The sequence below is a fragment of the Bos grunniens genome, chromosome 1, assembly GCF_055505025.1.
Source record: "Bos grunniens cultivar Pamir isolate PY7600 chromosome 1, Bosgru_T2T1.0, whole genome shotgun sequence".
Lineage (NCBI taxonomy): Eukaryota > Metazoa > Chordata > Mammalia > Artiodactyla > Bovidae > Bos > Bos grunniens.
The window spans coordinates 19265937-19290439 of NC_141165.1; the positions used below are offsets into that span (position 1 = coordinate 19265937).

A 24503-nucleotide genomic window follows, 5' to 3' on the forward strand; every position below is an offset into this window, starting at 1 on the left:
AGAGATTTTCTGTGGAGTTAGAGCCCCTCTGGGAGAAATTTTTAGGTGCTTTACTCATCCCCCATGTCTTGTTTTCATGGTATCTCTTCAGCATGGAGGAGGTGCCACATACAAAACACTGAGTGGTAAGTACTAGTGATGATCACTTTGTGTGATAAGCACAGAGTAGGTGCTTTAGAAAGTGCCTAAAAATGACACTTTAGAAAGTGTCAGCAGGAAGGAAAGTGTCTTCCAGAGACAGAGGTGGCATGCAGAATATACGTAAGAAAGATAAATCTTTAAGTCTGAGTATGACTGTGGTTACGGAAGGGGAAATGGAGAACGAAAGTTTTAGTGAAACAGAGTTCACAGAACAAAAAAGCCTGGTGTAGAGTACTTAATATTGAGATCTCTGACAAGAAAAGATTTATATAGGTGTGTATTGAACAGGTAGACTGCCAGTATTAAAACTAGTTCTTCTGGGAAGCTGTAGATGTTACTTTGAAATGGCAATACTTTAATGTATGGAATAAAAGTACAAAAAAATAAGAGTAAAAATTTACTCTAAAACTTAATATTAGTGTTTTCTTTTGTGAAATATGCATAAATGAAGATTAAAATTTGAATTTAGAATGTAATAGAAATAATCCTGTTATTGGCAGATTATTGCTATTTTCCATAACTTTTTGTGGTATTACATTGTCTTGGTACAGTTCTGGTAATATTAACTATTCTATTTAAAATCTTTTTTATTAAAAACTTAGTACTTATTACATGGAAGTTGGGGCTTCCATTTAGCCCAGCTGGTAAAGAATCTGCCTGTAATGCAGGAGACCCTGTTTCGATTCCTGGGTCAGGAAGATTCCCTGAAGAAGGGATAGACTACCCACTCCAGTATCCTTGGGCTTTCCTGGTGGCTCAGCTGGTGAAGAACTTGCCTGCAATGCAGGAGACCTGGGTTCGATTCCTGGGTTGGGAAGATCCTCTGAAGAAGGGAATGGCTACCCACTCCAGTATTCAGGCCTGGAGAATTCCATGGACTGTACAGTCCATGGGGTCGCGAAGAATTGGACTCAACTCAACGACTTTCACTCACTCACTCAGGAGCTTTAGAAATGTTGGTTATCCCCATCTGGGGACCTCCCTCTGGTGATGTCCTGGGAAGAGAAGGCCCTGACTTGTGACCAGGACTCTGTTATCTTTGGGCAGGACTGTCTTTGTTGAGGTGATGGAGGCATTGGCCTACCACAGCTCCAAAACCACCCAAACTTATAATGTATGTCCACTAATACCTTGACTTTCTGATTTTTTTATTTTAAAAAGATCATATCTTCTTGACACTCTTTCTGTGCAGACCACCTGGGCCTTCCTCCCAGACGGCCTTAGTTTCATACTCCTGGAAGACAGGGGCTATGCTTATACCTTGCACTGATTCAAAATCACAATGCCCGAGTTCTTATAATTCTTCTTCTTGGCTTTGTACTTGGGGTTGATACACTCCCACTGCACCTGCAATAAGAAAGGTTATACTATGATTGCCAGCTCAGGAAGAAGTGGAGTCATTCATGAGGAGGCCCCTGGGTGCCACTGCAGGCAGTCCTGAGGACTGACACCTGGTCTATAGCTGATCTCTTTGCGTCTGGAGGGGAAGGAAGGAGAAGTGGTGAGAGGAAGACTCTGACATCATCTGCCTGGTTTGAATCCCAGCTCCTCACTTTCCAGCTGTGTGACCTTTGACAAATGACTCGATTCCCTCACGCCTTGCATATTGCCTCTGTAAAATGAAGCCCATAATTATAGCTATCTCATAGGGTTACCATGAGGATTGAATGAGTAACCCCTATAATGCATTTAGAATAGTACCTGACACTTATAAATGCTTTCTATGAATGGGGTCAAATCAAAAAGCAGAGAGAAGGACAGATCTTGGACACATAGCTGAGTAACCCGAATGCTGAGTGTTAGTGTCTGGGAATTGACTTAAGAGGCAGGAAAACTGAGGAACGTTGAATACTGGTTATAGGAAGCTGATGGGGATAATGAGTTTGCTTAACTTCACAGAGGACTAAAATGACGGATTGATACATGTCACAATGGTGGCACTGTCTCCAGAGGGGCTTCTGTGAGGGACAGAATCAGAACTGAGGAGGCAGATGGGAGTTAATGCGTGAACAGAGCTCAACCTTTCTACACAAGACTTCATGGGACAAAGCTAACTGCATTTTGACCGCTGACAAAGTCAAACATTCAAGAGTCACCGAATTGCTCCTGCCCACTGTTCTAGAGGAGTCATCCTTGGATTTCCACTCAGAAGACAAATTTTCACCCCCTGACAACTGGAAGTATCTGAAAACAAAGAAATTTCTGAGGCAGATGTTAGTGGATAGGCTGATACAGCACTGTCCACAATGACCCATTCTTCCCAGTGCATGATGACTCTGAACTTCGTCAGGTGACTTGTTTTGACCTATGGGACATTAACAAAAGTGATATGAGCAGAGGTTTCACAAGTGCCTGTGCACTGGGGCTTGCGCTGCTCTTGCTGATTGGATGTTTTCACCACCATGTGAAATTAGCCTAGGCTGGTGTCCTAGAGGATGAAAGAGCACATTGAGAAACATCTCAGCTACTCCAGCCGCAGAAGCACAAATGCAGGAGTGAGTCCTCTTGGCATTGTTTGGAGCAGAGAGGAGTTTCCCAGAGGAACTCAGCCCAGATTGCTGACTTCTTGTCCTGCCTATAGCTATGGCTTCCTGAAAAATCTCCCTACCTCACTCTCTTGTCTCTGTACAGTTGATTCTCTATACAGTAGCCAGAGTAATCTTGAAAAAAATTAATGTCATTCTCCAATCTTATCATTCTCCAGCCTAGACTCCTCATAGCATTGCCCAATAAAACTTTCTACAATAATGAGAAGATTCCACATCTGTACCAACCAATGTGAAAGACACTGGCCACATGAGCACTTGATATGTGTGTGTATGTGTGTGTGTAAGTGAGAGAGAGAGAACTGAAATTTAATTGAATTTAACTTAAAACTTATTAAAACTGAAATAGGTATATATAGGTAGTGGCTACTAAATTGGAGAGTCTTCAGTGCGCTCTTAACACATTTATTGGAAAATATAAACTCTTTTCTCCAAGCTATCAGAACCTTCTTTTCCTGGCCTCTGCCTCTGTCCTTGATCATGCATGTCCATGCATGGCTCGCTCACCCTCTCTGCTACAGATAAACTGGTCTCTTTACAGATCCTTAAACACACCAAACTCTTTTCTGACTCAGGAATTTGCAAAGTTCCCTCTACCTGAAATGCTGTTTCTTTGCTTTTTACATGGTTGACATTTCATTTTTAAGGGCCCTCATGTTAAATTTCATTTTTTTTCAGGTGATCTCTTTTACATTACACCTTTATAACTAAAATGGCTCAGTTTTTTAATAGCATTTGTCACAATGTATAATTACAGTTTTTGTTTTGTTGTTGTTCAGTCATTAAGTCGTGTTTGACACTTTACAACTCCATGGACTGTAGCACCCTGGGCTCCTCTGTCCTCCACTATGTCCTGGAGTTTGCATAGACTCATGTCCATTGAGTTGGTGATGCTTTCTAACCACCTCATCCTCTGCCACCCTTTCTCTTTTGCCTTCAATGTTTCCCAGCATCAGAGTATTTTCCAATGAGTCTGCTCTTTGCATCAGGTGGCCAAAGTATTGGAGCTTCAGCTTCAGCATCAGTCTTTCCAGTGAATATTCAGGGTTGATTTCCTTTTTCAGGATTGACTGGTTTGATCTCTTTGTAGTGCAAGAAACTCTCAAGGGTCTTCTCAGCACCAAAATTCCAAACTATCAATTCTTCTGGACTCAGACACTTCTTTACTGTCCAAGTCTCACATCCACACATGACTACTGGAAAAACCAAAGCATTACCTATATTGACCTTTGTCAGCAAAGTGATACCTCTGCCTTTTAATATGCTGTCTAGGTTTGTCACAGCTTTCCTTACAAGGAGCAAGGGTCTTTTAATTCCATGGCGGCAATAACCTCCACAGTGATTTTGGAACCCAAGGAAAGAAAATCTGTCACTGCTTCCACTTCCCCCCCTTGTATTTGCCATGAAGTGATGGGACTATATACCATGATATTAGTTTTTGAAATGTTGCATTTCAAGCCAGCTTTTTCATCCTCCTCTTTCACCTTCATCAAGAGGCTCTTTAATTCCTCTTCACTTTCTGCCACTAGAATGGTATCATCTGCATACTGAGGTTGTTGATATTTCGGCAATCTTGATTACAGCTTGTGATTCATCTAGTCCAGCATTTCACATAATGTACTCTGCATATATTAATAAGTGAAAGAAGTAGGGTAACAATACACAGCCTTGAAGTACTCCATTCTCATTTTTGAACCAGTCAATTGTTCCATGGCCAGTTAAAACTGTTGCTTCTTGACCCACACACAGGTTTCTCAGGAGACAGGTAAGGTGGTCTGGTACTCCCATCTCTTTAAGAATTTACCACATTTTGTTGTGATTCACATAGTCAAAGGATTTAGTGTAGTCAACGAAGCAGAAGTAGGTATTTTTCTGGAACACCTTTGCTTTCCCTATGATCTAATGAATGTTCTCAATTTGATTGATCTCTAGTACCTCTGTCTCTTGGAAACCCAAATCGTACATCTGGAAGACCTTGGTTCACATACTTCTGAAGCCTAGCTTGAAGGATTTTGAGCATAACCTCGTTAGCATGTGAAACGAATGCAGTTGTACAGTAGTTTGAACATTCTTTGGCATTGCCCTTTGGGATTGGAATGAAAACTGACCTTTTCCAGTCCTGTGACCACTGCTGTGCTGTGTTGCTGTGCTTAGTCCCTCAGTCGTGTCTACTCTTGACCACCCCATGCTCAGTAGCCTGCCAGGCTCCTTCATCCATGGGGATTCTCCAGGCAAGAATACTGGAATGGGTTGCCATGCCCTCTTCCAGGGGATTTTCCAACCCAGGGATCAAACCCAGGTCTCCCACATTGCAGGTGGATTCTTTACCAGCTGAGCCACAAGGGAAGCCTGAGAATACTGGAGTGGGTAGCCTATCCCTTCTCCAGGGGAATTTTCTGACCCAGGAATCAAACTGGGGTCTCCTGCATCGCAGGCATATTCTTTACCAGCTGGGTGGCCACTGCTGAGTTTTCCAAATTTGCTGATATATTGAGTGCAGCACCTTAACAGCATCATCTTTTAGGATTTTAAATAGCTCAGATGGAATTTCATCACCTCCAGTAGCTTTGTTTGTAGTAATGTATTCTGGACTTCATACTCTAGGATGTCCAGCTCAGAAAGAGGGAGCACACCATCATGGTTTCCTGGGTCATTAAGATCTTAATTGTACAGTTCTTCTTTTTATTCTTGCCATCTCTTCTTAATCTCTCCTGCTTCTTTTGGTCCTTGCTGTTTCTGTCCTTTATTATACCCACCCCTGCATGAAAATTTCCCTTGATATGTCCAATTTTCTTGAAGAGATTTTTAGTCTTTCCCATTCTATTGTCTCCCCCTATTTTTGTTCTTATTCATTTAAGAAGGCCTTCTTATCTCTCCTTGCTATTCTCTGCAACTCTGAATTCAGTTTGGTATATCTATCCCTCTCTCCCTTGCTTTTTGCTTTTCTTCTTTCCTCAGGTATTTGTAAAGCCTCCTCATACAACCACTTTGCCTTTTTGCATTTCTTTTTCTTGGGGATGGTTTTGGTCACTGACTTCTGTACAGTTATGAACTTCTGTCCATAGTTCTTCAGGCACTCTGTCTACCAGATCTAATCCCTTGAATCTATTTGTCACCTCCATTGTAAAATCATAAGGGATTTGATTTGGGTCATATCTGAACGGCCTAGTGGTTTCCCCTACTTTCTTCAATTTAAGCCTGAATTTTGCAATAAGTAGTTTATGGTCTGAGCCACATTTAGTGCCAAGATCTTGTTTTCACTGACTGTATAGAGATTCTCCACCTTTGGCTGCAAAGAACATAGTCAATCTGAATTTGATATTGACCATCTGATGATGTCCATTTGTAGAGTCACATCTAGTGTTGTTGGCAAAGTGTATATGCTATGATCAGCCTGTTCTCTTGACAAAAACTCTGTTAGCCTTTGCCCTGCTTTATTTTGTACCCCAAGGCAAAATTTGCATGTTAATCTGGGTATCTCATGACTTCCTACTTTTGCATTCCAATCCCTTATTTTTTTTTAATAAATTTATTTATTTTAATTGGAGGTTAATTACTTTACAATATTGTATTGGTTTTGCCGTACATCAACATGAATCCGCCATGGGTATATGATGAAAAGGACACCTTTTTTGAGTGTTAGTTCTGGAAGGTGTTGTAGGTCTTCATAGCACTTGTCAACTTCAGCTCAGCATCAGTTGTTGAGGTATAGATTTGGATCACTGTGATGTTGAACGGTTTGCTTGAAAAAAAAACCAAGATCATTCTGTTGTTTTTGAGATTGCACCCAAGTACTGTATTTTAGACTCTCTTATTGGGCTTCCATGGTAGTTCAGTTGGTAAAGAATCTGTCTGCGGTGCAGGAGACCCTGATTCGATTCCTGGGTTGGGAAGATCACCTGGAGAAGGGATAGGCTACCCACTCCAGTATTCTTGGGCTTCCCTGGTGGCTCAGATAGTAAAGAATCCTCCTGCAATGTTGGAGATCTAGGTTTGATCCCTGGGTTGGGAAGATCCCCTGGAGGAGGTCATGACCACCCACTCCTGTATTCTTGCCTGGAGAATCCCCATGGACAGAGGAGCCTGGCAGGCTGCAGTCCATGGGGTCACAAAAAGTCAGACATGACTGAGCAACTAAGCACACAGTACATTGACTGTGAGGGATACTCCATTTCTTCTAAAGGATTGTTGCCCACAGTAGGCAATATAATGGTCATGTGAATTAAACTCACCCATTCCCATCCATTTTAGTTCATTTAGTTCTAAGATGTCAGTGTTCAATCTTGCCATCTCCTGCTTGACCACATCCAATTCATGGACCTAACATTCCAGGTGCCTATGCAGCATTGGAGAAGGCAATGGCACCCCACTCCAGTACTCTTGCCTGGCAAATCCCATGGACAAAAGAGCCTGGTGGGCTGCAGTCCATGGGTCGCTAAGAGTCAGATATGACTGAGCGACTTCAGTTTTACTTTTCACTTTCATGCATTGGAGAAGGAAATGGCAACCCACTCCAGTGTTCTTGCCTGGAGAATCCCAGGGATGCGGGAGCCTGATGGGCTGCCGTCTATGGGGTTGTACAGAGTTGGACACGACTGAAGTGACTTAGCATTAGCATGCAGCATTATTCTTTACTGCATTGGATTTTACTTTGACCTAGTGGTGACACATCCACAACTGAGTGTTGTTTCTGCTTTGGCCCAGCCTTTTCATTCTTCCTGGAGCTATTTCTCCACTCATCCTCATAGCATACCTACTGATCTGGGTGGGGATGTGGGGGTGGGGGCTCATCTTCAGGTGTCATATATTTTTGCCTTTTCATACTATTCATGGATTTCTCGAGGCAAAAACACTAACGGGATTTGCCATTCCCTTCTCCAGTGAAACACATTTTGCCAGAATTCTCCACTATGACCTGTCCATCTTGGGTGGCCCTGGATGGCCTGGCTCATAGCTTCATTGAGTCACACAAGGCTGTGACCCATGTGATCATTTTGGTTAGCTTTCTGTGATTTTTGTTTTCATTCCAAAGGCAGTGGTATTGTAGTTCTTGCTTATTCTGTCTGCCTTCTGATGGATGAGGATAAGAGGCAAGCTTCTTGATGGGAGACACTGACTGTGGGGAAAACTGGGTCTTACTCTGGTAGAGGAGACAAATAGATTCAAGGGATTAGATATGGGAGACAGAGTGCCTGAAGAACTATGGACAGCACTTCATAACATTGTACAGGAGGTGGTGACCAAAACCATCTCAAAGAAAAAGAAATGCCAAGAAGGAAAAATGGTTGTCTGAGGAGGTCTTATAAATAGCTGAGAAAAGAAGAGAAACAAAAGGCAAAGGAGAAATAGAAAGATATACCCAACTGAATGCATAGTTCTAGAGAATAGCAAGGAGACAGTAGAAAACTTCTTAAGTGAATAATGCAAAGAAACAGAGGAAAATTATAGAATGGGAAAGACTAGTGATCTCTTCAAGCAAATTGGAGATACCAAGGGAACATTTCTTGCAAGGATGGGGCACAATAGAGGACAGAAATGGCAAGGAACTAACAAAAGCAGAAGAGATTAAAAGAGGTGGCAAGAATACACAGAAGAACTATACAAAAAAGGCCTTAATGACCTAGATAACCACGGTAGTGTGGAAACTCACCTGGACCAGGCATCCTGTAGTGTGAAGTCAAGTAGGCCTTAGGAAGCATTACTACAAACAAAGCTAGTGGAGGTGATGGAATTCCAGTTGAGTTATTTAAAATCCTAAAAAATGATGCTGTTAAAGTACTGTACTCATTATGAAAGCAAATTTAGAAAACTCAGCAATGGCCACAGGGCTGGAAAAATTCAGTTTTCATTCCAATCCTAAAGAAAGCAATGCCAAAGAATATGCCAACTACTGTATAATTGCGCTCATCTCACATCCTCAAGATAATGCTCAAAATCCTTCAAGTTAGGCTTTAACACTACATGAACTGAGAACTTTCAGATATACAAGCTGGATTTAGAAAAGGCAAAGGAACCAGAGATCAAATTGCCAAAATCCATTGGGTCACAGAAAAAGGGAATTACAGAAAAAATCTACTCCTGCTTCATTGACTAGGTGAAAGCTTTTGTGTGAATCACAACAAACTGTGGAAAATTCTTCAAGAAATGGAAATACTACACCACCTTTACCTGCCTCCTGAGAAACTGGAGGCCAAGAAGTTCAAGAAGTAACAGTTCAAACTGGACATGGAACAATGTACTAGGGTCCAGATTGGGAAAGGAGTATGTCAAGGCTGTATATTGTCACCCTGCTTATTAAACTTATATACAGAGTACATTATGCAAAAATGCTGGGATAGATGAAGCACAAGCTGGAATCAAGATTCCCAGGAGAAATATCAACAACCTCAGATATGCAGATGATACCACTCTAATGGCAGAAAGCAAAGAGGAATTAAAGGGCCTCTTGATGAGGGTGAAAGAGGAGAGTGAAAAGCTGGCTTAAAACTCAACATTGAAAAGACTAATTCATCACTTCATGGCTAATAGAAGGGGAAAAGTGTAGAACCCTTGGCAGATTTCCTTTTCCTAGGCTCCAAAATCAGTGCATACCATGACTATAGCCATGAAATTAAATGATGCTTGCTCCTTGGAAGAAAAGATATGACAAACCTAGTTCAGTTCAATTCAGTTGCTCAGTCATGTCTGACTCTTTGCAACCCCATGGACTGCAGCACGCCAGGCTTCCCTGTCCATTACCAACTCCTGGAGCCTACTCAAACTCCTGTCCGTTGAGTCGATGATGCCATCCAACTATCTCATCCTCTGTCATCCCCTTCTCCTCTCGTCTTCAATCTTTTCCAGCATCAGGGTCCTTTCCAATGAGTCAGTTCTTCACATCAGGTGGCCAAAATATTGGCGATTCAGCTTCAGCATCAGTCCTTCCAATGAATATTCAGAACTGATTTCCTTTAAGATTGACTGGTTGCATCTCATTGCAGTCCAAGGGACTCTCAAGAGTCTTCTCCAACACCACAGTTCAAACCTAGACAGCGTATTAAAAAAGGAGAGACATCACTTTGCCAACAGGGTCCACATAGTCAAAGCTATGGTTTTTCCAGGAGTCACGTAGATGTGAGAGTTGGACCATAGAGAAGGGGCTGAGTGCTGAAGAATTGATGCTTTCAAATTGTGGTGTTGGAAAAGACTTCTGAGAGTCCCTTGGGCAGCAAGAGATCAAACCAGTCAATCCTGAGGGAAATCAACCCTGAATATTCATTTGAAGAACTGATACTGAAGCTAAATCTCCAGTACTTTAGCCACCTGATGCAGAGTTAACTCATTGGAAAACACTCTGATACTGGGACAGATTGAGGTCAGGAGGAAAAGGGAATGACAGAAGATGAGATGGTTTGATGGCATCACTGACTAAATGGACATGAATTGAGCAAACTCAGGGAGATAGTGAAAGACTGGGAAGCCTGGCATGCTGCAGTCCATGCTGCATGATTTGGGGCTGCAGAGATTTGGACACATCTTAATGAAGGAAATGGCAACCCACTCCAGTACTCTTGCCTGGAAAATCCCATGAACAGAGGAGCCTGGTAGGCTACAGTCCATGGGGTCGCAAAGAGTCAGACACGACTGAGCGACTTGACTAATACCTGAACAAGAACATACAATCCATTTCCTCAGAGGCACTTAAAGACTCTTTCTTGTTTGTTTTAAAGCATCAGACTTCAGTATGCTTCAGTTGTGATGTATGCTATAATCTTACTTTTAATATGTTCCCAGCATTCTAAAGATGCAATGTTTCCCATGTTTATTGGTTTGTTTATTTCTCTTTGGAAAGGAGAACAAGGCAAAACTTGGTAAAAACTCTTTAAAATTCCAGAGGGTGATGTGGATAACTGTCATTAATTAATTAACTCAAAGGGGCCTTGTCTTGTGCATTCAAAGAACCAACAACATCTCTGGATAAGTTCCTAGTTATTTGGGGAGTCACTTTATTTATAGCTTACTGTTGGTTTTAATTATAGTCTTGAAACTCAGGAAGCCTGCTCATGGGTAAAGGCCTCTATCTGACAAATTTCTTGCAATGCTGGGTGTACAACAGTATATAGAGTGGGTTGTGGAAGCTATGCGGAGAACTGCGCTTGACTTCTCAGGCCAAAGAAAGGTATTCAACAAATGATCTGATTCTGATTAAGTCTCTGATCCTAAAGGATATTAATTTATGTCCATCCAGTCTGGTTATATCTTGACTTATATCTGAAAGGAGAGACTTGAACAATGAGTTGGGACATTTTCCCTGAGCAGTAGTTCTGAGCAGACCAGGCACAGAGCCTTATCTCTTATAGAAAAGGTCTTTCTTTGCTATCACTCTTTTCTGGTCTATGGGTCTAGTGGTCCCAGAGTAAGGATGGCAGATATCTTGGTTTGAGTTCTTCCAGAAGCTAATGCTGAATCAAAGATTTAAATTCAAGTAGCTGAGCTATTTAAAATCCTAAAAGATGATGCTGGTAAAGTGTTGTACTCAATATGCCAGCAAATTTGGAAAAACTCAGCAGTGGCTATAGGACTAGAAAAGGTCAGTTTTCATTCCAATCCCAAAGAAGGGCAATGCCAAAGAATGTTCAAACTACCAAAAATTTTGCTGATTTCACATGCTAACAAAGTTATGCTCAAAATTCTTCAAGCTAGGCTTCAGCAGTATGTGAACTGATAATTTCCAGATATACAATCTGGGTTTTGAAGAAGCAGAGAAACCAGAGATCAAATTGACAACATTCATTGGAGCATGGGGAAAGCAAGGGAGTTCCAGAAAAACAGCTACTTCTGTTTCATTGACTGTGCTAAAGCCTTTGACTGTGTGAATCACAACAAACTATGGAAGTTCTTAAAGAGATAGGAGAACCAGACCACCTTACCTGTCTCCTGAGAAACCTGTGTGTGGGTCAAGAAGCACAGTTCGAACTGGACATGGAACAATGGACCGGTTCAAAACTGGGAAGGGAGTATGACAGGGCTGTATATTGTCACCCTGCTTATTTCACTTAGATGCAGAGTACATCATGTGAAATGCTGGGCTAGATGAATTACAAGCTGTAATCAAAATTGCCAGGAGAAATATCAACAACCTAAGATATGCATATGATACCACTCTAGTGACCAAAAGTGAAGAAGAACTAAAGAGCCTTTTGATGAAGCTGAAACAGGAGAGTGAAAAAGCTGGTTTAGAACTCAACATTCAAAAAATGAAGATCATGGCATCTGGTCTCATTAGTTCATGGCAAACAGAAGGGGGGGAAAGTAGAGACTGTGACAGATTTAATTTTTTTGGTCTCCAAAATCACTGTGGATGGTGACTGTACCCATGAAATTAAAAGACACTTGCTCCTTGTAAGGAAACCTAGACTGTATATTAAAAAGGAGAAACATCACTTTGCCATCAAAGGTCAATATAGTCAAAACTATGGTTTATCCAGTAGTCATAAATGGATGTGAGAGCTGGAGCATAAAGAAGGAGTTGAGCCCCGAAGAATAGATGCTTTTGATTTGTGGTACTGGAGAAGACTCTTAGAGTTCCTTGGACCACAAGGAGATCAAACCAGTCAATCCTGAAGGAAATCAACCATGAATATTCATAGGAAAGACTGGTGCTGAAGCTGAAGCTTCAGTACTTTGGCCACCTGATATGAAGATCTGACTCACTGGAAAAGACTTGATGCTGGGGAAGATTCTGGGAAAGAAGACAAAAGGAGAAAGTGGTGGCAGAATATAAGATGGTTAGATAGCATCACCAACTCAATAGACATGAATTTGAGCAAACTCCAGGAGACAGTGGAAGACAGAGGAGCCTGGTGTGCTGCAGTCCATGGGGTCACAAAGAGTCACACATGACTTAGCAACTGCACAACAACAACAAGAACAACAATTCATCTAGTAGGTATTTCTAGGAAACAACAGTAGAAGAGTGGGGGACTGGGAGAGGGAAGCAGCCAAAAAGGGGTGTGTGATCAAGTCAGGGACTCCACTGTCAGTCAGAGCCACTCCCTGCTGGTCAGCTGTGGGCAGCTGCTCAGAGCACATCTCAGAGTTCTGCCGCCTGAAGGGCAATAGAGATGGGGTGTTATATCCTGCTTACCACTAGCTATTTTTTGAGGGCAGCTGTCTGAAATATGTACATCTTCCCCGACACATTCAGCCTGCTGTTGGCAGGTACAGAGCAGGATTCAGCAACCAGAAAAAACTCTCAAGCAAAGAGATTCAGGTTCTGCAGCTAAAGTTGGGCAGGTGAACCCTGAACAGGTTAGAGCAGAAGTTACATGGTCAGGGTCCAGATGACAGCAACTAAATAATAGATGCATGTATGTATCTATCAAAGTACAGGTGCCTGAAGGATACACAGAGAAGGGGCAGGCTTCTGCATGATGCAGTGAAATCCCTATGTGCCCCTGTGGTATGTGGTAGTGTTCAGATTTATGTCTTGATATCAAGAGTGTAAGAATTAAATGGTGAGACTAAATGAAAATCTGGTGCCCAAAATTCAAACTTGAAGGAATCAATTTGTCTAAAGCATTAAATGTGTAATTAATGCTATCAGGTTATGGAAATGTAGAGCTGGAAAGAGTACTGCTACTAGATAATAATAAAGTACATGTTTTGTAAGTGCCAGATACCCTGCCAAGTGTGAATCATGAATTATCTCATTTAGTCTTCACAGGTAGGTAGCATTATCACCTTAATTTTTTTTTAAGTGAGAAAGCTGAGACACAGAGAGACTAAGTCACTTGTCCAGGGCTACACAGCTAAAGAAAATCTGAACCATCCTTATTTGACTTCTCCACTTTGCCAGTGGATGAATGGTATCACACTGGGCAGGGTCCTGTCCTAAGTTGCACTAATTGCTGTAGGCTGGGTTGGCACTAGAACCTGGGTTATGGATCCCTCCATGCTCCCTCCTGGCCTCATTTAATTATACACTAATATTTCACCTCTAGCTGCTCTGTCTGGGTGCTAACGAGGCATCGTGACAGGCGAGTCTGGGAGAAATACCACAGGGGGCTCACCACGTACCTGTTTGCCTTCCATTGCTCCTCTCATCTCCTTGAAGGTTGAAGTGAATTCTCCAATGAAGTCATGTTTGCCATTGGAGTCCCAGTCCCATACTATGCACTGCAACAGAAAAGAAGTAATTTATTTTTTTTTAAACTTAAGAACGTGTCCACAGCAGCTGAAGGCAACGAAAACTTTCTGGGTCAAAAGTCTAGGACTGCAGCCTGTGGAATGAGGTATGCCTTTGGTTTCCACTGGCTTTACTTAGCATTTTTTGCCATGATCTCCTAGAAGCCCTGTTCTGCAACAGTGACTAATAATTTGCCCATTTTTCAGATAAGGCCAGTAAGACCAAAAGGAGATAAGTGACTTGCCAAAGGTACCACATAGTGAATGAAAAGTCTGGGATTTGAAGGTATGTATCCTGACTCCAACTCTCATGCTTTCCCCACAGCAGAGACTCTGTGGTTTGCAAATGGGACCAGGTGCCTGAGTTCATGCCTGTAGCTTCCACAGTGGCAGCAACGATTTGATTATATGAATCACATTTTCTTTTTCTTTTTTTCTCTGAAGGCAAGAGAGCCAAAAAGTGAGATCATTAATTGTACCCAAGCAAAAAATGGGTGAAAAACAGAGAGGTGAGTTACATTGGTTAAAAAGCAGGCATCCATCACAGTTAAGACACGACCTTCCAACAAGAGGGCTCCACCTAACAGTGCTAATGCTACTTTCTGGGCTCCCAAGTAACACTTTGCAGAGTAATGCAGATTAAATCAATAGCCACCCCTCTGCTTGGTCACATGCTCTTAGATAAAGAGGGAGTCCCATATTTTCTAGTGAGGAGGTTGGACCAGGGTCTCAAGCACTTCAAATGTCACTTCTACATCTTAAACCAGGGATTTACAATCAGGAACCCCAGACCTCAGATAAGATCAAGGGAATAAATGAGACATTTACCTCAGAGGTTTTCCCTGGAATATTGGGGTACATGGGGCATCCTGGTTTGTTTTTTTTTTTTTTGGATGAAGAACCTGCTGGTCAGTCCTTCCTGGAAAACTTGGTGTGTAAATCTATTTTCTGACTGTGGGATACTGCACAGACCTAAAATGAAATATTGCCCCAAACAAAACATAATCTCCCCCTAAACTTGTTCCTGGGCTTCCCTTGTGGCTCAGCTTGTAAAGAATCTGCATGCAGTGCAGGAGACCTGGATTCAACACCTGGGTTGGGAAGATCTCCTGGAGAAGGGAAAGGCTATCCACTCCAGTATTCTGGCCTGGAGAATTCCATGGACTGTATAGTCCTTGAGGTTGCAAAGAGTTGGACATGACTGAGTGACTTTCACTTTCTTTCTTTTCTTTCAAACTTATTCCTACTCATTTATTTTCTATCACAGTGGATTTATCAACATCCATCCAGTGGGTAACATCATTCAGGAAGCACACTGTGAACAGCACACTGTCAAACACTTGTCCACTGATTTCAGCTACTCACCACAGGGGTTTTTCTCTCTGTCAGTTCCTGCCCACTGACCCTGGAACTCACACAGTCATTACCTGGAGCCAGAAGCAAAGGAAAGCTTGTCCAGCTTGGACACAGAAAGAGAAAGAAGTGTGTTCCTGGGGCTCTTTTTTTTTAGGCTCTTAACTTTGCCCAGTAGTGAACTCAGCCCTGGGATACCTGAGTCTGATGGTCAGATACTCAGTCTTCTGTTTTGGGGAGAAGCAGATAAAAATGCAAAGGGGTCAAAATCAATAAGAGGAAGAGAAGAGAAAGCAGACTTTTCTACACTCCCTTGTGTCTTACTGTGTTTCTTTTTAACTCTTCCCTAGAATATAGGAAAAGCAGGAGAGTAGGATTGACATATGTAAATACTACCATGCGTAAAATAGATAGCTAGTGGGAAGCTGCTGTATATATAGCACAGAGCCCTCAGCTTTGTGTTCTGTGATGACCTAGATGGGTGGGATAGGGAGGGCAGAGGTGCAAGAGGGTGGAGATATATGTATACTTATGGCTGATTTCATACTGTTCATGGGGTTCTCAAGGCAAGAATACTGAAGTGGTTTGCCATTCCCTTCTCCAGGTAGTGGAAGTGATGGAATTCCAGTTGAGCTATTTCAAACCCTAAAAAATAATGCTGTGAAAGTGCTGCACTCAATATGCCAGCCAATTTGGAAAACTCAGCAGTGGCCACAGGACTGGAAAAAGTCAGTTTTCATTCCAATCTCAAAGAAAGGCAATGCCAAAGAATGCTCAAACTACCACACAATTGCACTCATCTCACACGCTAGTAAAGTAATGCTCAAAATTCTCCAAGCCAGACTTCAGCAATATGTGAACCATGAAATTCCTGATGTTCAAGCTGGTTTTAGAAAAGGCAGAGGAACCAGAGATCAAATTGCCAACATCCACTGGATCATGGAAAAAGCAAGAGAGTTCCAGAAAAACATCTATTTCTGCTTTATTGACTATGCCAAAGCCTTTGACTGTATGGATCACAATAAACTGTGGAAAATTCTGAAAGAGATGGGAATACCAGACCACCTGACCTGCCTCTTGACAAACCTATATGCAGGTCAGGAAGCAAGTTAGAACTGGACATGGAACAACAGACTGGTTCCAAATAGGAAAAGGAGTATGTCAAGGCTGTATATTGTCACCCTGCTTATTTAAGTTATATGCAGAGTACATCATGAGAAACGCTGGACTGGAAGAAACACAAGCTGGAATCAAGATTGCTGGGAGAAATATCCATAACCTCAGATATGCAGATGACACCACCCTCATGGCAGAAAGTGAAGAGGAACTAAAAAGCCCCTTGATGAAAGTGAAAGAGGAGAGTGAAAAAGTTGGCTTAAAGCTCAACATTCAGAAAGCTAAGACCATGGCATCCAGTCCCATCACTTCATGGCAAATAGATGGGGAAACAGTGGAAACAGTGTCAGACTTTAATTTTTTGGGCTCCAAAATCACTGCAGATGGTGACTTCAGCCACGAAATTAAAAGACGCTTACTCCTTGGAAGGAAAGTTATGACCAACCTAGATAGCATATTAAAAAGCGGAGACATTACTTTGCCAACAAAGGTCCATCTAGTCAAGGCTATGGTTTTTCCTGTGGTCGTGTATGGATGCGAGAGTTGGACTGTGAAGAAGGCTGAGCACTGAAGAATTGATGCTTTTGAACTGTGGTGTTGGAGAAGACTCTTGAGAGTCCCTTGGACTGCAAGGAGATCCAACCAGTCCATTCTGAAGGAGATCAGCCCTGGGATTTCTTTGGAAGGAATGACGCTAAAGCTGAAACTCCAGTACTTTGGCCACCTCATGCAAAGAGTTGATGCATTGGAAAAGACTCTGATGCTGGGAGGGATTGGGGTCAGGAGGAGAAGGGGATGACAGAGGATGAGATGGCTGGATGGCATCACTGACTCGATGGACCTGAGTCTGAGTGAACTCTGGGAGTTGGTGATGGACAGGGAGGCCTGGTGTGCTGTGATTCATGGGATCGCAGAGTCGGACACGACTGAGCGACTGAACTGAAATGATGGCTGATTTCGCTTTGTTGTACAGCAGAAACTAACACATCATTGTAAAGCAATTATACTCCAATTAAAAAAAGAATATAGGCAAATTTTGGTTTGTCACTGAATCTGAAGCAGAACTATCACTTCTTCTCTGCCCTCTTTTAGGTTTCCCATCATGCTTCTGTTAGTTACTACCCTTCTTCCACCTGCTGCCATAACGTTCAAGACGTTTGCTCTCTTTAGGGGCAGAACCACCCTGGGGTGGAGGATGAGTCAGGCCCAACAGGGCTCCAGGCCCCGCCTCCTTGGGCGGGCACGACTGCTAACATAGGCTCTGCTTCTTCAATCAGTGTCTTTTCTCATCACGGCAGTTGCAGAATTCTGTTTTAACCTTTTCAGAAGGGATCCCAGAGGAAGGAAGACACAGTGAGACATAAATATAAAAACACTATTTTCCTCTCTCTCCCTGCCATGAAGCTGGCTTATATGACAGCTCTGATGCAGCTGACAAAGGAATGCATCTTGGTGAAGAGTAAACAGATCAACTGCTCTACAGAAAAGCTGAGGCAGAGGCAAGGTTCTTGGTGTAAATCAATAAGGAAGCCTTGACAGACTGGTGAGAAAGCAGCAGCTCAAAACCGTCTACAAGCCAGGAGGCCTTCTCGAGTTCTTAAGCTCGCAGTGGAGGTTATCATCTTAAAATGTTTAAGCTTGATAGATGGTCTTATCAATGCCCTTGTTTACAGAGAAGGAAATTAATTAAAGAGAAGGGAAGTGACTCCTACAAGTTCATCCAGTACAGGATGGAGATGAAGTCCAGGTTTCCTACCTACCTAATTTCCAGCTGAACACAAAATATAAAATTACAATAATTGCAACACATATAGTGCTTACTATGTGCCAGAAACTGTTCTGAATACTTTACCCAGATTCATGTATTACCCAGAACAATTTATCATTATGCCCATTTTACAGATGAGGAAACCAAGGCACAGATAGATGAAGTAAGTTTTCTAAGACTACACAGCTAACAATAGGTAATCTTTGAATGAAAAGAAGTTAAACTTCAGAGTTTGCTCTAACTGGTCATTTCATATGAACCCAAGCAATTTGTTTTTATGGTCTCTAATCCTGTACAATAATCTTGAAGTGACAATATTATTGTTATAATTTACAGATATTAGTCACAGGGTTCAGTTCAGTTCAGTTCAGTCGCTCAGTCATGTCTGACTCTTTGTGACCCCATGGACTGCAGAACTCCAGGCTTCCCTGTCTGTCACTAACTCCCGGAGCTTGCTCAAATTCACATGCATCACGTTGGTGATGCCATCCAACCATCTCATTCTCTGTTGTCCCTTTCTCCTCCTGCCTTCAATCTTTCCCAGGATCAGGGTCTTTTCAAGGAGTCAGTTGTTCACATCAGTGGCCAAAGTATTGGAGTTTCAGCTTCAGCATCAGTCCTTCCAAAGAATATTCAGGACTGATTTCCTTTAGGATGGACTGGTTGGATCTCCTTGCAGTCCAAGGGACTCTCAAGAGTTTTCTCCAACACCACAGTTCAAAAGGATCAATTCTTCAGTGCTCAGCCATCTTTATAGTCCAACTCTCACATCTATGCATGACTACATGGAAAAACCATAGTTTCAACTAGATGGACCTTTGTCAGCAAAGTAATGTTTCCACTTTTTAATATGTTGACTAGGTTGGTCATAGCTTTTCTTTCAATGAGCAAGCACCTTTTAATTTCATGGCTGCAGTCACCATCTGCAGTGATTTTGGAGCCTCCAAAAATAAAATCTCTGTTTCCATTGTTTCCCCATCTATTTGCCATGAAGTGGTGGGACTGGGTGCCATGATCTTAGTTTTTTGAATGCTGAGTTTTAAGCCAGCTTTCTCACTCTCCTCTTTAACTTTCATCAGGAGACTCTTTAGGTCCTCTTCGCTTTCTGCCATAGGGGTGGTGTCATCTGCATAGGTTATTGGTATTTCTCCCCACAATCTTGATTCCAGCTTGTGCTTCACCCAGTCTGACATTTCACATGATGTACTCTGCATATAAGTTAAATAAGCAGGGTGACAATATACAGCCTTGACTCACTCCTTTCCCAATTTGGAACCAGTCTGTTGTTCCATGTCTGGTTCCAACTGTTGCTTCTTGACCTGCATACAGATTTCTCAGGAGGCAGGTAAGGTGGTCTGGTATTCCCATCTCTTGAAGAATTTTCCACAGTTTTTTTGTGATCTACACAGTCAAAGGCTTTGGCGTAATCAATAAAACATTTGTTTTTTGGTATTCTCTTACTTTTTTGATGATCCAACGAATGTTGGCAATTTGACCTCTGATGCCTCTGCCTCTTCTAAAACCAGCTTGAACATCTGGAAGTTCACAGTTCACGTACTGTTGAAGCCTAGCTTGGAGAATTTTGAGCATTACTTTGCTTGCCTGTGAGATGGTGCAATTGTGCAGTAGTTTGAACATTCTTTGGCATTACCTTTCTTGGGATTGGAATGAAAACTGACCTTTTCCAGTCCTGTGGCCACTGCTGAGTTTTCCAAATTTGCTGGCATATTAAGTGCAGCACTTTACCAGCATCACCTTTTAGGACTTGAAATAGCTCAACTGGAATTCCATCACCTCCACTAGCTTTTTTTTTGTAGTGATGCTTCCTAAGGTCCACTTGACTTTGCATTCCAGGATGTCTGGCTCTAGGTGAGTGATCACACCATCGCAGTTATCTGGGTCATGATCTTTTCTGTATAGTTCTTCTGTGTATTCTTGCCATCTCTTCTTAATATCTTCTACTTCTGTTAGGTCCATAACATTTTTGTCCTTTATTGTGCCCATCTTTGCATGAAATATTCCCTTTGTATCTATAATTTTCTTGAAGAGATCTCTAGTCTTTCCAAGTCTATTGTTTTCCTCTATTTCTTTGCATTGATCACTTACGAAGGCTTTCTTATATATCCTTGCTATTCTTTGGAACTCCGCATTCAGATAGATATATCTTTCCTTTTCTCCTTTGCGTTTACCTTCTCTTCTTTTCTCAGCTATTTGTAAGGCCTCCTCAGACAACCATTTTGCTTTTTGCATTTCTTTTTCTTGGGGATGGTCTTGATCACTGCCCCCTGTACAATGTCACCACCCTCCAACCATAGTTCTTCAGGCACTCTGTTAGATATAATTCCTTGAATCTATTTGTCACTTTCACTGTATAATCATAAGGGATTTGATTTACATCATATCTGAATGATTTAGGTGTTTTCCCTACTTCCTTCAAGTTAAGTCTGAATTTTACAATAAGGAGTTCATGATCTGAGCCACAGTCAGCTCCTGGTCTTGTTTTTGCTGACTGTATAGAGCTTCTCCATGTTTGGCTGCAAAGAATATAATCAAACTGATTTCAGTATTGACCATCTGGTGAGGTCCTTGTGTAGTCTTCTCTTGTGTTGTTGGAAGAGGGTGGTTGCTATGACCAGTGTGTTCTCTTGGCAAAACTGTTAGGCTTTGCCCTGCTTCATTTTTTATTCCAAGGCCAAATTTGCCTTTTACTCCGGGTATCTCTTGACTTACTACTTTTGCATTCCAGTCCTTTATGGTGAAACAGACACCTTTTTGGGGTGTTAATTCTAGAATGTTTTGTAGGTCTTCATAGAACCATCATCATTACTGACGGGCATAGACTTGGATTACTGTGATGTTGAATGGCTCGCCTTGGAAATGAACAGAGACCATTTTGTTCCTGTTGGGAGAGCTTCCTTTTGGGAGAGACTGACTGTAGGGGAAAAAGTCTTGTTCTGATGGGCAGGGCCATGCTCAGTAAATCTTTACTCCAATTTTCTGTTGATGGGTGGGGCTGTGTTCCCTTCCAGTTGTTTGACCTGAGACCAAACTATGGTGGAAGTAATGAAGATAATGACAACCTCCTTCAAAAGGTCCTGGGCATGCACTGCCACACTCAGTGCCCCAACCCTGCAGCAGACCCCTGCTGTCCCATGCCAGAGACTCCTGGACACTCACAGGCAAGTCTGGCTCAATCTCTTGTAGGGTCACTGCTCCTTCCTCCTGGGTCCTGGTGTGCACAAAGTTTTCTTTGTGCCCTCCAAGAGTCTTTTCCCCCACTCCTGTGTAAGTTCTGTAATCAAATCCCACTGACCTCCAAAGTCAAATTACCTAGGGGTTCTCAGTCCCTTCGCCAGATCTCCAAGTTAGGAAATCTGCTGTGGGTCTTATAATTTTCTTCACAGTGAGAGAATTTCTTTGGTATAATTGTTCTGCAGTTTGTGGGCCGTCTGCTTGGTGGCTATATGGTGGAGTTAATGGTGACCTCCTCCAAGAGGGCTTATGCCACAGAGTGTGTGACCAGTTGTCCTACACCTAGAGCCCTTGCCACTGCATCAAGCCACTGGTGACTTGTACTTCCACAGGAGACACTCAAACACAGTTCTGGCTCAGTCTCTGTGGGATCTCTGGGTCCTGGTGCACACAAGCTTTTGTTTGAGCCCTCCCCTCTGAGCTTCTCTAGCGCATATGAGGTTTGATTTTCAATGTGATTTCACCCCTCCTTCCATCTTGCTGGGGCTTTTCCTTTGCCCTTGGACATGGGTTATTTTTTCTTGGTGGGATCCAACATTCTCCTGTCGATGGATGTTCAGCAGTGAGTTTTAATTTTGGAGTTCTCACAGGAGAAGATGAGCGCATGTTCTGCTGCTGCTGCTGCTAACTCGCTTCAGTCGTGTCCGACTCTGTGGGACCCCATAGATGGCAGCCCACTAGGCTCCTCCGTCCCTGGGATTCTCCAGGCAAGAGTACTGGAATGGGTTGCCATTTTCTTCTCCAATGCATGAAAGTGAAAAGTGAAAGTAAAGTCACTTAGTCGTATCCAACTCTTAGTGACCCCATGGACTGCAGCCCACCAGGCTCCTCCGTCCATGGGATTTTCCAGGCAAGAGTACTGGAGTGGGGTGCCATTGCCTTCTCCGCATGTCCTTCTACTCCACCTTCGTAGGCTCCACATTGGTTACAGGCTTAGAGAGATTAAAGACTTGACTAGACATATAGAAAGTGACAAAGATGGATTTTATTTCTTTTTCTTGTCCAATTGCTCTGACATGGACTTTCAACATTATGTTGAAAAGAAGGGGCAAGAGCAGGCATTCTTGTCTCATTTCTAATCTTGGAGAAAAAGCTTTAACATTTTCACAGTTGAGTAAGATATTAGCTGTGGGCTTGTCATATGAAGCCTTTATTATGTTGAAATAATCTCTAATTTTTTGAGCATTTTTACCATGAAAAGTTTTTGAATTTTGTCGACACAGAATTGCTAAAGCAATCTTGAGAGAAAGAATGAGGCTGAAGATGTCACTTCCTGATTTCAAAATATATTATAAAGCCATAGGAATTAAAACATCATGGTACTCCCATAAAGACAGATCTGTAGGCCAATGGAACAGAATAGATACACCAGAAATAGCCATGCATGTATGGTCAGCTGTTGTTTGACAAGGTGTCATGAATACACAGTGGGGAAAATGTAGTTCCTTCAACAGGTGATTTTTTGAAAATTGAATATCTCCATGCCAAAAAAATGAAATTGAATCCCTACCTTACATCATACATAAAAATCAACTCAAAATGGGTTGAAGGCTTAACCATGAGACTTGAAACTGTAAAACTCCTAGAAAAAAGACACAGGGGAAAATATTCTTGACGTTTGCCTAGGCGATGATTTCTTGGCTATGATACCAAAAGCACAAGCAACAAAAGCAAAAATAGACAAGTGGGACTACATCAAACTCCTACAGGAATTATAAAAATCTTCTGCATAGCAAAGGAAACCATAAATAAAGTGAAAAGTACCCTACAGAATGGGAGAAGATATTTTCAAACTGTATATCTAATAAGGGATTAATTTCCAAAATATATAAGGAAATCCTACAACTCATTACCAAAAAATTCCCCAATAACCTGATTTAAAAATTGTCAAAGAACTTGAACAGATGTTTCTCCAAAGAAGATATACAAATGGCCAACAGGTAGATGAAAATATGCTCATAGTCATTAACTACTAGGAAATTCAAATCAAAATGACAGTGAGATACAATCTCATATCTATTAGGATAACAGTTATTTAAAAAATGCAAAAGATAACAATTGTTGACAAAGATATGGAAAAATTCAAGCCCTTGTAATGGTTGGTGGGGACATAAAACAATGCAGCAGCCATGGAAAAGAGTACAGTGGTGGTTCCCTAAAAAATTAAAAATAGAACCACTATATGATCCAACAATCTCATTTTTGTGTATACATTCAAAGAACTGAAGTCAAGATCCCAAATGAAGATACCTTCATTCCCATGTTAACTTCAGCAGCATTATTCATGATAGCTAAGATATGAAAACAACCCAGGTGTATGACTAATGAAAATGTGGTATACCTGTACAATAGAATATTATTCAGCCTTAGAGATTGACTCAAGATGGCAGAATAGAAGGATGTACACTCATCTTCTCCTGTGAAAGCACCAAAATTGCAACTTTTGAACAACTATTGACAGAAGGATGCTGGAACCCACCAAAAAGAGATACCCCTTGTCCAAAGACAAAGGAGAAACTGCAGTGAGATGGTAGGAGGGGGTGCAATCATAATAAAATCAAATTCCTTCATGCTCAGTAGGTGACCTACAAACTGCAGAACAATAATACCAAAAAAGCTCTCCCACTGTTGTGAGGGTTCTGAGTCCCACCTCAGGCTTCCCAGCCTAGAGATCTGGCAAAGGGACTAGGAATCTCCAGAGAATTTGACTTTGAAGGCCAGTGGGATTTGACTACAGACCTTTCAAAGGACCAAGGGAAACAGAGATTCCACTTTTGGGGGGCACAAACAAAATCTTGTGTGCACCAGGTCCCAGGGGAAAGGAGTAGTGAACCCACAGGAGACTAAACCAGACCTATCTTCTAGTGTTGTAGAGTCTCCTGTGGAGGCATGCATCAGTAGTGGCTCACTGTGGGGATGGGGGCACTGGCAGCAGCAGCTCTGGGAAGTGCCCCTTGGCATGAGCTCTCTCAGAGGTCACCATTAACCCTACCATAAAGCATGTAGACCTCAGGCTTGGGTCACCTCAGGCAAAACAACTAACAAGGAAGGAGTACAGCCCCACCCATCAGCAGACAATCAGATTGAAGTTTTACTGATCATGGCCCTACCCACCAGAGCAAGACCCAATTTTTCCCACTGCTACTTCCTCCCATCAGGAA

The 24503-nt window shown here is 42.1% G+C and overlaps 1 protein-coding gene across 1 annotated transcript in view; it reads right to left on the bottom strand.

Moving 5' to 3' along the window:
• CPNE4 (copine 4) overlaps window positions 1-24503 on the bottom strand; it is a 687587-nt gene that overhangs the window by 39638 nt on the left and 623446 nt on the right. The window contains exons 8-9 of the mRNA XM_086350140.1: window positions 13746-13844; window positions 1402-1488 (exon numbers count right to left, since the gene is read on the bottom strand). Coding sequence (XP_086206266.1) covers window positions 1402-1488; window positions 13746-13844 — 186 coding nt within the window. The remainder of the gene's footprint in view (window positions 1-1401; window positions 1489-13745; window positions 13845-24503) is intronic.